This window comes from Salvelinus sp. IW2-2015, linkage group LG13 (genome assembly GCF_002910315.2).
Source record: "Salvelinus sp. IW2-2015 linkage group LG13, ASM291031v2, whole genome shotgun sequence".
In the NCBI taxonomy this organism is placed as follows: domain Eukaryota; kingdom Metazoa; phylum Chordata; class Actinopteri; order Salmoniformes; family Salmonidae; genus Salvelinus; species Salvelinus sp. IW2-2015.
Window position 1 is genome coordinate 39,659,795 of NC_036853.1, and position 16,615 is coordinate 39,676,409.

General features: G+C 42.9%; 1 protein-coding gene across 1 annotated transcript in view; it reads right to left on the reverse strand.

Annotated features, from left to right (window-relative positions):
* LOC111971439 (voltage-gated potassium channel KCNC1) overlaps positions 1-16,615 on the reverse strand; it is a 103,884-nt gene that overhangs the window by 36,597 nt on the left and 50,672 nt on the right. Inside the window, exon 2 of the mRNA XM_023998215.2 lies at positions 4,401-5,361. Coding sequence (XP_023853983.1) covers positions 4,401-5,361 — 961 coding nt within the window. The remainder of the gene's footprint in view (positions 1-4,400; positions 5,362-16,615) is intronic.

A 16,615-nucleotide genomic window follows, 5' to 3' on the forward strand; every position in this document is an offset into this window, starting at 1 on the left:
ARTAGACCAGCCAATCACAGGTGGCAAGTCCACCCAGCGGGAATATGCTGGGCTAGGAAGCCCAGCGCATCAAGACGTTATCTCACAGCTGCCAAATTTCTCACTACCAAATAAGGGACAAAAAGTGGCGTGCCAGTGCACGGTGCCACTGCGGTGTAGGTATGGTGTTGTGTGAAAGAATATACAGTGTATATTCATATTCTTATTAAATTGAAAAGGCAAAACATTGTTATATTCCATTTAGTCTATAGCTTGACTAAAACCGTATCATTATGTAAACTTATGTGAATAAACCTCAAAATAAATTATCAAAGAAATCTAAATTTTGACCATTATAGCAAAAAAAWWWAAAWAAAMATTTCAAATGCAAAAGAGGGGCATGAGTCACTCACCAAGTCTACTTTTTCCATGGATATTTTTTGCTGCTCTTGACTGACTTAAGCAGTCCTTTGTCATTTTGCATAGCCAGAGAGAAGTCCTTACATGACAAGTCACAGTTCACAGATATTTGAAGTTCATTTTTGATCAGCTCTGTCACAGAGCCTCTGTGCTGCATCTGTTTCTTGAGTTTGACCATTTAATGGTAATCAGAGAGAAAATCCTCTCTACAAAGGCATTTGAGCCTGGCACACTGAGAACAAATGAGACAATCCTGAACATGTTGATCAAGTTGGCTTTCCCTAGGTTTTGGAAAACTGCCACCCACTTCTCACTGGTGGATTTTGTGGTATCCTGTCTGGCTTTCTGTATTTCCTCCCAGCAAGCACAAAACTCTTCATAGAGTTGGTCCATACTGACTGTMTCTGTCATTTTGAGGGCAACCACCACCTGCTCCAGGTCAGTGAAGGAGAGCTCCTCATAGAGGCCGACTGGTTTCAGTTTCAACATTACATTTTCTGGTGAGAGCTGGCCAGCTTTGCAGGAGACGATCGACAGCTGGATGAAGAGAGAGCCATCGTGTGCAAACATGTCGCAGAATTTCACAACACGTCAACAAAGGCTAGAAATGTTCGCAGTTCCTCTCTTCGGGAAGCAGATACTGAGAAGTGGCTGTAGATCTTTAAAACAATTGTCTCAATATCCACTGACAGCTGATCGCAGGCGTGCTTGAAGGCATTATGAGCTATGTGAGCTGGGCAATTAGCTTTCAGAATGCGATTGTTGGCAATGCTCAATAGCTGGTAAATGGAGTGGTGTTTTCCAAAGTTGACATTGGCATTATCTGCTGCATAGGCTGTGATGTGTCTAATATCCAGTTCATGCTTTTCCAGACAGTTCATCAGAGCTTGATGTATGCCATTTGCAGTTTCATCACTGTCTTCATGAAAGTCAAGTAACTTGCACTGCATTCCATCAGTCACAGAGAAATATCTCACGCACACTGCAAACATTTTTCTATTTCCCTTGTTGGAGGCATCACTGGCAACTGAGAAATACACGGGATCACCTTCGGTCGGGGACAGATCATCCAAAATATCCCCCACGGTCTTTGGTCCTAAAACATTCATTGTAACCATCTCAGCTTTCGTTCTTCCCAAGTGCATCGTCTTCACAACATTTGAGTCACGGAACAAAGCACCATTGAGCTTAAAAAGGCAGTCGGTGCTGTTGTAGCTAAGTCCGTGTTTAACTGTATGGTACACATACGAGGCTTCACTTGCCGCGATTTTGTCATTTTCTGCAGTCGACGTCACGAAGAATGCACTGATATTGCTAGCACCTTTAGCTAGCATGGCCTTCTTGTGCATTTCTGTGGMTGCATGCTGAGTTAGGTCATTCTCCCCTCCATGGCCAACTGAGAATTCCCGACGGCATAAAGTACAGAAAGCTTTCGTCGAGTCACCACTGACGGGGCTTAACCCACGTCTTTTTTGCTTCCCATTGTTTGTTGTAGCTGCACAGTCTTTTCTTTTTTTGCAGGTTCATCCATATTTCCTTGATATGCCAAACCGACCGAACAACAACAGAAATTACTTTGCAGGAATTGGCGCGTTTACGCTACACTGTGATTGGATGAATATACGGGACAAGGGAGGTCCCGTATGGGACAAACCAATTTAGCCCAATATAAGGGACATCCCGGCTAATACGGGACAGTTGGCAACCCTAAGCACACAGCACAGCAAGGCAGGAAAGGAGTYAGAAACCTTGCTGGAACACAGGTGAAAAACCTGACCGTTGAGGAGTATCCAAGGCTAGTCGGCCCAAACGTGTCTAGACAGTCAGTCACAGCACAGATGTATCCTCTCTCGGCTTTCAGGGAGGGCACCACACCGGCATTATCTCCTTGTGTCGAAACCAGCAGATGTCCCTGCGATTTTAACACTTCGATTGCTTTGATCCTGTAGGATTTTAGATTTTGCCTGTTGTTTAACTTTCGCAGCCTATAACGGTTTTGCAAAGCAATAAAAAAGTTTAACACTTGAAACAAACAAACAGCGTGACRCAACACGCTTAGCGAAACTGSCCTGCCGCCATCTTGATTGTAGAAATGTGTTGGTCCATGCCTCACGACCTGAAATAAAAGATCCCAGGACTAAAAAGCATGTTCAATGGAAATTCTTGATTTAAATAATTTTTTACTCTAGGCTTAATCTGTTTCCCAGAAACTGGCCCTACAACTTTCAAACAGAGCCTAGTTGGTTACTCCACACCAATCCTCTCTCCCTATTTACATTTTAGTCATTTAGCAGAGGCTCTTATCCAGAACGACTTACAGTAGTGAGTGCATACATTTTAATACTTTTTTTGCTACTAGTCCCCTGTGGGAATTGAACTCACAACCCTAGCGCTGCAAGCAGCCATGCTCTACAGACTGAGCTACACTTGTCTCCCCCCCTGGGCTGTAAGCTGTGTTGACAGAAGGAGCTCTTTCGGCTGTGTGAACTCACCAGCTGATCGGGACTGGCATGTCCCGACAAACACACACACACACACACAAAAAAGCCTATTTATTACTAGTGTGGGGGGGTTGCTATTGCAAGAGGGAAATAGGCCTATATGATGTACAAATGTACGTAAGTGTGTGTGTGTGTGTTTTTAATGTATTACTTGTCAATTCAGTGTGCAGTGTTTCCCCTATATTTATTTAGCTGCAGTGGCCCACCGCTGGTTGTTCTGATACACAACTTTAACATTCACTGCCCTTGACATACTCACATCTTGCAGAAATGTTGTCAGCGCTTTTAAATGTAACCTGCTAAATAGTTGGATTTGAAAATGTTGAGTACTCAATTATTTAATTGAATACAAACACAGAYTCCAGTCCTGGAGTACTCGCGCACATCCCGAGTGTGTGTGTGTACATGCACGTGTGTGTGCGTGAGTGAGTGCACGCGTGCGAGCGTGTATGTATCAGGCTCTGAGTAGCCTACATATGTAAATTGAGGGGCCCTCTAGAATGCCATTTTACATGCTTCTCAACTTCTCTCTTGTCATAACTAATCCTTCTCCCAATCCACCCGCACCCCAACCCTCCACCCATCACCCGCTCTACTCTTCAAGTTTAATTACATTTCTGTCCACTGTCAAACAGCGTTTTGACMGGCCAATCTTCCCAACCAAATATTTATAAACGTTAAAGCCGACGTGTTGAGAGCTCCCCAGCAGAGAGAGAAGGATGAGGGTGGAGGGGTGGCTGGGGGGGTTAGATTATGGGATCACCCTGCTCTATACAGAGCTACGGTGTCTATCTGCCCTCATCAGCTTGTGTGTGTGTGTGTGTGTGTGTGTGTGTGTGTGTGTGTGTGTGTGTGTGTGTGTGTGTGTGTGTGTGTGTGTGTGTGTGTGTGTGTGTGTGTGTGTGTGTGTGTGTGTGTGTGTGTGTGTGTGTGTGTGTGTGTGTGTGTGTGTGTGTGTCTGTGTGTCTGTGTGTGCGCGCGCGCAGCCTCAGCTTCCCTATTTAACATGGTTACAGATCCACTTCATTTCTCCCCACACTCTCTAATCGGGTTAATTCTACAGACTGGAGAGGGATGGAAACACACACACACACACACCACATACCCACACATGCGGTAGAAAGGGAGGATTGTGATGGTTGGGAACCATAATCTGACAAAGTGCTATTTAAGACTGTTCCAGTATTTTATGGGTGTTCTTTATTGGCTAACGTTCAGTACAGTGATTCAGACGTGAGGTATATGTTTTGGTACATTGGGTTAGTTATATGTGACTCAGAGACAAGCCGAGACACCACATCATGTAGAGAGAGTGATCGGGGTAATTTGATCATAATATTGCAATATTACTGTGGGGACCTGCAGTCAGTCACTCTAGATAGATTCCAAATATACTTCATCCGCACACACAAACACTCACACAGGCRCGTGCACGCACACACATGCCTCTCCTCCCCTTCTCTCCCTCCATCCAGCTCCTCCCTCCCCTGCTCTACTCACCTGTCCTGTTGATCTCGATGATCTCCTCCTGGGCCAGAGGGCAGTCCCCTCCCCCCAGGCTGCCTGAGCTCACCATACCCGGCCCGGCAGTGGCCATGGCCAGGGCGTCTGGCTTGCAGTAGTTGGGCGAGCCCGGCATGGTGGGCCGAGGGATGTGCTTGCCCTTCCTCTTGGGCAGCTTCTGCTTGGCCATGGCCAGTGAGTAGTACATGCCAAAGTTGTTGACGATGACAGGCACAGGCATGGCGATGGTCAGCACCCCCGCCAGGGCGCACAGCGCGCCCACCAGCATCCCCGACCACGTCTCGGGGTACATGTCCCCATAGCCTAGAGTGGTCATGGTGACCACAGCCCACCAGAAGCCAATGGGGATGTTCTTGAAGTTTGTGTGTTTGGCGGCCGTAGGGTCGTCAGGGTCGGCACCGATGCGCTCGGCATAGTAGATCATGGTGGCAAAGATGAGCACCCCGAGGGCGAGGAAGATGATGAGGAGGAGGAACTCGTTGGTACTGGCGCGGAGCGTGTGGCCCAGCACCCGCAGACCCACGAAGTGACGAGTCAACTTGAAGATACGCAGGATCCTGACGAAGCGCACCACTCGCAGGAAGCCCAACACGTCTTTGGCGGCTTTGGAATCCAGGCCGCTCAGCGCCACCTCCAGGTAGAAGGGCATGATGGCAATAAAGTCAATGATATTGAGGGTGCTACTGAAGAACTCCTTCTTGCAGGGGCAGAAGATCACGCGCATCATGACCTCAATGGTGAACCAGATGACGCACGTTCCCTCCACATAGGTGAGCCAGCCATCGGTCACCACCTCGTAGACTATCTCCTGACTTGTCACATTGCCCACCGTCACGTTTTCTGTTTTGTTGTAGATGGTGTTGAAGGCCTCGTGCGTCTCCAGGCAGAAGGTGGTGATGGAGATGAGGATGAACAGAAGGGAGAGGAACGCACAGTACTGTAGGAGAGAAGAGAGGGAGAGAGAAGGAGAGAGAAAGATGGTTAGGTTCAAGTTTTTTTTACTTAGTTGCCTGTTACAGGATTATGTTTCTTGGGCTCATTGAATTCTCACCGAAGCCTAACCCAAAGGATCACATGGATTTACAGATGAATGTCATTCACATACGGTATCACAGAAAACATGCAGCAACAGAGGTTAACCTAAACTGCAAAAAAAAAAAAAAAAAAGCACCAATGGTTCCCACTTTGCATGAATAGATCTGTTTTACACAGTTTTAGGTCTAAAGCCAACGATTACACAGGCACTCTGATGAACTCACCGTTCAAGTGAACAAACCACATACCCAACCATGCAGTCAGGATTGGGGAGTAACGGATTACAAAAAATTGTGATTGTAATTCGTTATGTTACCAGCAAAATATTGTCATCAGATTACAGAGACTTTTGAAAAACTAGATGATTACTTCTAGGATTACTTTTACATTCAGAAAAGACGTTTGCACAAAAATTATTTGACACCTTTCTGTTTTTTCAATAACATTTTCAGCGCAAATTTAAGTTTGTTCCGCCTGAGCGAGTGACCACAAGTCAGAGACCAATATGATGACACACAAAACTAGCTGAAATCACCCAGTTCTGCCTCAAGGACAAGACTCATAAATGTCAAACATCAGACATCAACCACCCGAGCCACTGCCTGTTCACCCCGCTTTCTCCAGAAGGCGAGGTCAGTACAGGTGCTCAAAGCTGAGACAGAGAGACTGAAACAAGCTTCTATCTCAAGGCCATCAGACAACTAAACAGCCATCACTAGCACATCAGAGGCGGCTGCCTATAGACCTAGATTAGAATCACTGGCCACTGTTAGAAATGGATTACAAGCCACTTTAATAATGTTCCGTATCTTGCATTACTCATCTCATATGTATAACTGCACTCCACACTATTCCACGGTATCTTAAGCCACTTTTAAATTGGTTTACATATTGCATTCACCCGTTTCATATGTACAGTAGAAGTCGGAAGTTTACATACACTTAGGTTGGAGTCATTTAACTGGTTTTTCAACCACTCCACAAATTTCTTGTTAACAAACTATAGTTTTGGCAAGTTGGTTTGGACATCTACTTTTTGTGCATGACACAAGTAATTTTTACAACAATTGTTTACAGACAGATTTTTCATTTATAAATAATTGTATCACAATTCCAGTGGGTCAGAAGTTTACATACACTAAGTTGACTGTGCCTTTAAACAGCTTGGAAAACTCCCAAATATGATGTCAGGGCTTTAGAAGCTTCTGATAGGCTAATTGACATCATTTGAGTCAATTGGAGGTGTACCTGTGGATCTTTTCAGGCCTACCTTCAACTCAATGCCTCTTTGCTTGACATCATGGGAAAATCAAAAAGAAATCAGCCAAGACAAAATAAAATAAAAAGTAGACTTCCACAAGTCAGGTTCATCCTTGGGAGCAATTTCCAAATGCCTGAAGTACCACGTTCATTTGTACAAACAATAGTACACAAGTTATAACACCATGAACCACACAGCCGTCATACCAATCAGGAAGGAGACGCGTTCTGTCTCCTAGAGATGAACGTACTTTGGTGCGAAAAGTGCAACTCAATCCCAGAACAACGCAAAGGACCTTGTGAAGAATTGCTGAGGAACACAGTACAAAATATCTATATCCACAGTAAAACGAGTCCTATATCGACATAACCTGAAAGGCCGCTCAGCAAGGAAGAAGCCACTGCTCCGAAACCGCCATAAAAAAGCGAGACTACGGTTTGCACATGGTGACAAAGATTGTACTTTTTGGAGAAATGTCTTCTGGTCGGATGAAACARAAATAGAACTGTTTGGCCATAATGACCATTGTTATGTTTGGAGGAAAAAGGGGATGCTGCCAATTATTGGGCTAGCTAGCTAGCTAGTAATGTTAGCATATCAAACATGAACGTTCACCCCTCTCATACGAATATAAAAGTACATTTTTATTAATTTMATGTAAGTCAACACCGTTGAGCTTCCCTTTTTCTAAACTAGGGCGACAATTTGAGAATGTAACAAGTTGTTAATGCAATTTCAGATGAAAAATCAATAAAACTAGTTTAAAATATAATGAACATGTCTACATTTCAGCTGTTTCAAAAACATTACTCTGCTAATAGTATTTTTACTGTATGAATGTTGGGCTCAAGGACACAATTCTGTTTACACTCCCCTGCTTAGAGGGGGGGGGCATCTGTCGGACGTGTGTCGTGCGCGACCTCCGGAGGTAGCATTCGAGACGTGAGAAATACGCAAGTTTACATTACAGTAGTTTCTCTCGAGAATAGATACCATTAGAATCTCTCGAAATTCTCCTTAATYCTCGTCAATGAGAATAGACACATAGCTTTGGCCAATCAGCTGACTGTGAATGTAAATAAAATATTTGCTGAATGAATGTTCTCTGATAGGTAGCTATATCCAGTGAAGGGTGCTGTGCTGCGTTTTGKGTCATTGCAGTGGTACTGTAGTGTGCATTYAGACCTGTGCTTCTGATAAAAGATGGAAGATAGGTGGTGCCAGACACCACGAACAACAGACCAAAAATACACACTAGAGAGAGAGGGGGGGATTAGAGAGGAAGAGAGAGAGAGAGAGGGAGGGATGCAGCTAAAACTGTATGGACATCCTGAATGCTGCAATCTCATTGACGCTGCACTGAGACAGAAAGAGAAATGGTGAGAGAGGGAGAGAGAGAAAGAGCTGGGGGAAAAGAGACGCGGAGGTAGAAAACGGTGAGAGGGGGGTACAAGATGGAGTGCGACTGTACAGTAGAGGCAGAGAGAGGTGGAAAGAGGAAGAGGGAGATGAATAGAGAGCGAGGGAGAGAAAGAGAGAGAGAGAGATGGGGTTTAGTGAGTTCCGACGCTGTGGGCAATGCGCGGCCACCATTATGAAAACAGACATGTCATGTTCGCCTTCACATAGATAAATGTCTATCGATTGAGCCGGCGTGCCTGTTTAAAGCACCAGGCCTTTTCTCCTCTTGGCCCCTCTGGATCAATAGTATCTGATCATCTCAGGCACACGGAACCTCACTCTCTCTCACACAACCGACCTGAACCCAAACTAACTCAACCCAGCTTCAACCCAACCCAACCTCAACCCAGCCTAACCCAACCCAACCTCAACCCAGCTTCAACTCAACATAACCTAACCCAACTTCAGCCCAGCCTCAACACAACCTAACTCAACCAAGCCTCAACCAAACTTAACCTAAACCAACCTCAATCTAACCCAGCCCCAACCKAAAYTAACTCAACCAAGCCTCAACCTAACCAATCCGCAACTCAGCCTCAAACTATGGCTGGGCAAATACTGAATTAATTAGATTCATTCGAATGTATGTTTTAGCACGATATTCCAAATGACTGTATTTTTTTATGGGGTTTATGTCCACTGTTCTCGTGTTGTCTTTTTGGTCTCGCTCCTTTTGCTGTGACTGTGCAACTTCCAATTTACACACAAACACCAAAGTCATCCCCCTGCCACTGAGAACAACAAATAAGAAAAATAACTTCTTCCTCTCCGACAACATGCGGTTTCTACTCGCCATTTGCGGTTTGGTCCAACAGAACCGGTTTGGTCCAGCTCTATATGACGCCGAAACACATTGAGACATTATTTTACAATAATAAACGAAAACTTAAAGATGCACTATGCAGACATTGCTCCCATATTTCCGGGTTGCTAAAATTCTAATAGTTTGCCTAATTTCAGTTTATGTGACAAAACAAGCAAGTATAGTGTAGAGAATCATTGTACCGTCTAAACTGCTGTGAAATATATTTTCGATTAACAAAAAATATTGTATTTTAAGCTGTTTGAAGCTTAAACCAAAGTAAAAGTCGCAAAAACGAACAATTAAGAACAAAGTGGACAGGCTAGCATGCTGTTCAAACAGTGGGAGATGGACAGAAGGGTGTGTTCATACCAAATGCAACTGTTCTACCTAGTTAGATAGCAAATAGATCCAAGTTGGCTAAACTTTAAATATAAAAGATTAGCTGGCTACTCACTAGCACATGGGATTGTGCTTCAGAGATTGCTTTTGAGACCTGTGTACATTTTCTATAATGGCTGCTACAAAAAGTTGGTCATTATTAGTGATGTGCATTATGCATGGTCTTGGTAAAATTTGTAACAAAAATGGCATTTTCATAGACAGTTAAACTAATTTGATAAAATAATTACATTATTGTGGAATATAGCCAAAGTATAATTTCACAAGCCCTGAATTCATAAATTATTGTTGACTGTTTCAAATGCAGTGTATTTTACCTTTACTTGTACAACAAAGCTTATTTAGAAAAAATTTTAAAAAATCAAGATATACACTACCGTTCACAAGTGTGGTCACTTAGAAATGTCCTTGTTTTTGAAAGAAAAGCTAATTTTTTGTCCATTAAAATAACATCAAATTGATCAGAAATACGGTGTAGACATAGTTCATGTTGTAAATGACTTGTCAGATTTTTTTATGGAATATCTACATAGGCGTACAGAGGCCCATTATCAGCAACCATCCGGGATTCCGGGATGCTGGCCTTCTAGGCAGAGTTGCAAAGAAAAAGCCATATCTCAGACTGGCCAATAAAAGATTAAGATGGGCAAAAGACCAGACACTGGACAGAGGAACTGCCTAGAAGACCAGCATCCGGAGTCGCCTCTTCACTGTTGACATTGAGACTGGTGTTTTGCAGGTACTATTTAATGAAGCTGCCAGTTGAGGACTTGTGAGGCATCTGTTTCTCAAACTAGACACTAATGTACTTGTCCTCTTGCTCAGTTGTGCACCAGTGCCTCCCACTCCTCTTTCTATTCTGGTTAGTGCCAGTTTGCGCTGTTCTGTGAAGGGAGTAGTACACAGCGTTGTACGAGATCTTCAGTTTCTTGGCAATTTCTCACATGGAATAGCCTTCATTTCTCAGAACAAGTATAGACTGACGAGTTTCAGAAGAAAGTTATTTGTTTCTTGCCATTTTGAGCCTGTGATCAAACCCACAAATGCTGATGCTCCAGATACTCAACTAGTCTAAAGAAGGACAGTTTTATTGCTTATTTAAWCAAAACAACAGTTTTTAGCTCTGCTAACATAATTGCAAAAGGGTTTTCTAATGATAAATTAGCCTTTTAAAATGATAAACTTGGATTATCTAACATAGCGTGCCATTGGAACACAGGAGTGATAGTTGCTGATAATGGGCCTCTGTACGCCTATGTAGATATTCCATAAAAAAATCTGCCGTGTCCAGCTACAATAGTCATTTACAACATTAACAATGTCTACACCGTATTTCTGATCARTTTGATGTTATTTTAATGCACTTTTGTTTGTGCTTTTCTATCAAAAACAAGGACATTTCAAGCGACCCCAAACTTTTGAATGGTAGTGTATATTCTGAATCTCCCATAAATTTGAAGGGAAAAAAAGGCCATATCGCCCAACCTCTCTTTCTCTGCCTCGCCCTCTACCTCGCCCTCTGCCTTTCTCTCTGTCTTTCTCTGCCTCAGTCTCTATATGCCTCTCTTTTTCTGCATCTCTCCGGCTCTCCCTCTGCCCCTCCCTCTGCCTCTGCATCTCTGCCCCTCTGTCTCTGCCCCTCTGTCTCTGCCCCTCTGTCTCTGCCCCTCTGTCTTTGTCTCTGCCACCCAATGAATTCCCTTTATGTAACACATCATTACAGTCACTTATATACGTGTGTGTGTGTGTGTGTGGTGTTGCTGCTGCTGTTTCCCCCTCTGCAGCGTTCCCCTCCCCTCCTCTCTGTTCCCTCGCTATCCTCTTACTCCTCCCCTTTCTTTCACACAGAAATCCCCCTCTCTCTCGCTCTCTCTCTCTCTCTCGCTCACTTGCTCGCTCTCTACCTCTTTTGCACGATACATGCATTATCAGTGTTATGTAGATAATACTTCTATGTCACCGTTTTGTTCAATTATACAAAGCGTTCTAATATGTATATTCAGCCTCCAGTCAAATAGTCTAGTGTGAGTGAGTGTACTGGATAAAAGATAAAATGATTGCCTATTTCACAGCAAAAGAGTAAGTTATCTTAAAGTGTGTATAGAATGCTAGAGATCTCACGCATTTGTGCCACGTATGCTGTACTGTATAGGGCTTTCAGTCGTAAATTTTGCTGTCAGACATAAGATAGCTAGATTGGTAGAACGTGAACGTTTAAGCTCTGTCTTTTGTCCACTTAAATATGATAAGTTTTGGAGCTAATACATGGTATGACTTTAGCTCATCTTGGCCCAGTGACAATCATGCAGTCCTATAGAGCTCTGGTGGACGTTTGGTTTAAGTTATAGTGTTCTAAGTAGGAGTGCTGTTCTGGATAGGTCTCCCACTCTACATAAATCTTAGTCATTTTAGATCTGAAAATTCTAAACTGATTCATAATCAGCTGACTTCTATACATGTGTATGACACTTGGATATTTCTCTGGGTTCTCTGGATATCTTCTACTTGCCAACTACTGTCATGGTGTTTCTGTCACTGAAAATGTGAAATTATGTAAATGTATGATGATGTTTGTACCTGCTTATTGAGCACAAGAATTATAGACAACTACATCTGGGGTTTTTATATCATTAATAAATGAGCTGGTCTGTGTAGTTAATAACTTTTTTATTAATTTGATTCCTTTTGGATAATAGGTTGTAGAATGTTCTAGTACCATACATCAAAGGATAGTTTGACGTACCCTATACTTCACTCTAAGCGGGGTTTTCCTGTTTTAATGTTGTCTTTGTTTATCTTCTATAATTAGTAGAAATATTAGTGAATCGAGATATTAACAAGTACTTCATGTAAATAATCATATACTGAAGTATCATTGTAAGTGAACAAGAAGTGTTAACAAATCAAAATATATTTATTTATTTCCAAGATTTATATTTCGAAGAAGTGTACACTCTCTTTTGCTTGTATGGATAGCTTTTCTTGCGTCTTTTGGCATATTCTCCACCAGTTCCATCTAGTGAGGGAGTAACTCAAAGTCTGGGACACTGTAAATGTCTATGGAGAATATAAGAGACGGCTCCCTTTCCTAGTATGCGTTATAATTCACCTTGAAGATAGGAAACATCAGTGTCATTTGGTCCTGTTTCCACCGATAAATCCTACAGAGTGTTCAGTTCTTGAAGAATTTCAATAAGCACTCTTTTCTAGGCTGGCCTATGTCTCTTTTTCCGACCTGGCTTTCCCTGGTTCCCGTCACCGCCCTGTCACCCCCAGCAGACTGCCAAACTCCCATTTTCTTCACCCAATCAGAATGAGTCCCGAATGTTTGAAGAGTTGCAAACTGGACCCTACAATTCAGCCTGGGCTAGACATATGGTGGACTTCTCTTTCTAAGATCTTTATTGCGAAATTGTTGCCTCTTTACTAACTGTTCACCTCTTCTTTCGTAATGGTCTGAGATCCTAAAGATTTTGGAAGAGCTGCGCGGTCAATGACCCTTCTTCAAAATGGGGAGAATCTTCGTTCGTTTCGGTTTTCGTTTCCCCCGCCCCCCCTTCTGATGGCCTGTCTATTACTGGTCTGTTTTCTGGTCGCATCTCTTTTCCTTTTGTTTTCTGCCGTTTTGGTCAGCACCAACCCTTTTAAAAAGACCTATATCTTATACCTGCCTTTTCAGGTTCGTCGAAAACGCAAGGTACCAAAAGATCACCGACCATTTTCGAATCACCTTACATTCTCGCATGAATTGGTTTCGGAGCTGTGGTCATGGGTGGTATCAGCTACGCTCAGGTCCTTAACGCATAACAAGGTCCTAAATGAAATCTGGTCGAACTCAACATTCTTATCGTGGGGCAGACTCAACAGACTTGGTTTCTCCTAAGATTGTCATCTGCCTCTGCTGTTCACAACACTTCTCAGACAGTGTAGTGTGTCAATCAAGAGGGCTCTGTTGTCGGGACTCTGGCAGTCTCTATGGGGATGGCCAGGTGTTGCATTTCTCGTGGCGACTCTTCTCTGTATTTCATACTGATGCTCTCTTGTGCGTGACTTCTCTGATTCATCTTACTCGGAGTCACTCATTCAGTAACTTCGTATGTTCTTCTTTGGACATACTGTTTAGACTCCTCCAGATTAGATACAATGCAATCTCCTTCTCGTGGCTCCAACTCTGCTCTTATGCAAGTAATAATAAATGGATGCTCTTTCACCGATGTGGCCCAAGTGCCGCCGTCAGCAAACACTCTGGATCGGTCTGACTGAATATGTGGCAATTACAAATACTAGGTAGCTCTGGTTAGACTGTAAACTCTCCTTCCAGATCACATTAAGCCATCTCGATCCAAATTAAAATCTAGATCTGGCTTCCTATTTGCAACTCATAAGTTTCTCTTCGATTCATGCTGCATATACATCGTAAAATTGCTATCATACCAATCTTGACTCTCGCGATGTTATATTCAGTAAAATTATGCTCCTATAGCTCATTCAGCCATTGGATCAGTCTATTCATATTGCCATCCATTTTGTCACAAAGGCCCATCGTACTCCACTGCGACTTTATGCCTCGTTGGCTGGCCCTCGCTTCATATTGTCGCACCCACTGGCTCATGGTCATGCTATAAGTCTTGCTAGGTAAAGCCTCGCCTGTATTCAGCTATGGTCAATAACGAGACCACTCCTCGAGCCTCACTCCAGCAGGATTTTTAACTGGTCCCAAGCTAGTTCCTCTTTCCTTACGTTCTCTGCTGAAGACTGGTCGAATTGCACAAATACTGAGGATGGAGCGTCATATTCCTCACAACTATTAAGCATCAGCTGTCAGAGAGTCAAGATTATGCACTGTATAGGCCCATCTGTAAGCTTGAGCTCCATCCTGTTAATAGCTCATCCTATATCTTATCTCATCCAATATATTTTTCTTTTCTTTTTGCACCCAGTAATTCCTCTACTTGACATTTCGATCTCTTCTGCGAATATAATCACTCAGTGTTTTAATTGCTAATTGTAATTACTTCGCCCCACTATGGCTTATATATCTTTTACCTTCCTCCATAATGTCTTACTTCATTTGCACATACAGTGTACATATATTTTTTTTCATTGTGCTACTTTTGACTGTATATCTTGGTTTTACTTCCATGTGTACTCTGTGTTCGTGTTATGTGTCACACTACTTTGCTTTATTGGTCCAGGTTTGCAGGTGGTTTAAATGACGATAACTTAGTTCAACTGGCTTAGCCTGGTTTAAATAAGTGAGAAAACAATAAAACTATAATAGTCACTGAATGCTTCATTAACTAGGGTGTGCCTTGTTAAATTATAATTTGTGGATATTTCTTTCCTTCTTAAGCTTTGAGCAATTGAAGATGTGTGTGTTGTACAAGGTAGTTTTGGTATCCAGATGGATAGCCCTATTCTGTGTGCAAATACAAGGTAAACTATTTATGGAGAAAGGCTCTAAATTAGCAAAGAACATTAAGTTCCATCATATACTTAGAATGAGTTCGACAATCAGAACATTTCAGACTTTGAAGTTTCCAATTGCGTAACAAAAACTTTAGGCATATGGTGAAATCTGGCTTCTAATGAGGAGCCGCAGAAAGGAGACCAGAGTTATCCTCTGCTGCAGAGCATAATTCATTAGAGTTACCGGTAAGAATGGCAATCTCAATGCACACTTCAAGATTCGCATCCCAATTGAATGCTTCACAGAGAAACAGACAAATCATAAAATATATTCCTAAAAGCTTTTTTACATCAGTAGTGGTCAAAAGTGCTATACTGTAAACTATGCTATACAAACCAAAAGCACATGCCAAGGTAGAAGCAGTGGACTTCGGAAAATTCCTAAAAAGGCATGGGAACCTTAGGAAAGAAACTAGAAATGGGAAGGTTCTGGGGGTGGCCAGTCCTCTTCTGGCTGTGCGATGGAGATTATAAAGTACATGGACAATACGATATTCAAAACGTTCATACGACAGCAGCAAGGTCACTAAAATAATAACACAGTGGTTGTAGGAGGGTGCAACAAGTACGCACCTCAGGAGTAAATGTCAAGTTGGCTTTTCATAGCCGAGCATTCGAGTTAGAGACAGCCGGTGCGGTAGAAAGAGAGAGTCGAAAAGCAGTCCTGGACAAGGTAGCACGGTCGCAAACAGATCAGGGTTCTAGCCGAGGCAGATATAATTGAAACTGGAGGCAGCAGCACTATACAGGTGGATGGGGAAGCAAGGATCATCAGGCTGAGGTAGTCTTGAGGCACGGTGCCTTATGTGTGCTCATGTGCCTGGGAGGGAGAAGAAGAGATGAGAGAGATTAGAGGGAGCATTAGTTTAATTTTTCCACACGGAACGGATAAGACAGGTATTACTCCAGTTTCAACAGACTGACCTAGCCGCCACATAAACTATTGCAGACATAGTTCAGTAGGAGACTGCGTGAATCAGGCATTCATGGATCGAATTGCTTGCGAAAGAAACACTATAAGGACACTAAATGTGATTAATCTTCCCTCCTTTGTCTTCTTGCCCGTTGTAGTCTATGTCCGTTTCGTCTCTCTTTTTTTTAATAAAAAAAATCAAAAGTGAGTGAAAATGGTGGTAAAATATGATGAAAATTGATGTTATAAAAATGTTTAAATATGGTGTGCTTCTGTTTAGGTTTATATTATCGAGTTGTTAAGTAGACCTCTAACTATCTTGTTAATGTCTTTATTACAATTTGGATTTTTCTGTGTTTTTGGACGATCATTCACGTTCACTTAAGTTGAGGATTATCGTGCTTTGTGTGTGTGTGTTGGTTGTTCCTGCTGCTTCGGTGTTCTTCCGTCTTCCTTTTCTGCAGCGTTCCTCCGTTTGGTCGTCCTTCTGCCTCGTCTGTTTTCCCGGTCGCTATCCTCTTGACTTCCCCCCTTTCTTCTTTCACACAGATAATCCCCCTCTCTCGTTCGCTCTCTTCGTCTCTTCGTTTGGTTATTTCTCTTCTGCTCTACGTTGCCTCCGGTCTCTCCGTTTGCTCTATTTAACCTCGTTTGCTCTTTGGTTCTCTTTTTTTTCTTCGAGGACTTCTTTAGCGTCGTTCTCCCATACCGTCGTTCTCCTCCATATCTCCTCTGTCTCTTCCTCGTCCAAAGTCTCTTTTGTTCATCCCTTCCTTCTCCTCTTCATACTTGCGCTCTCTCCTCGTCTCGGCCTCCCCTTCCTTTACTTCTCTCATTTCTGGTCCTTT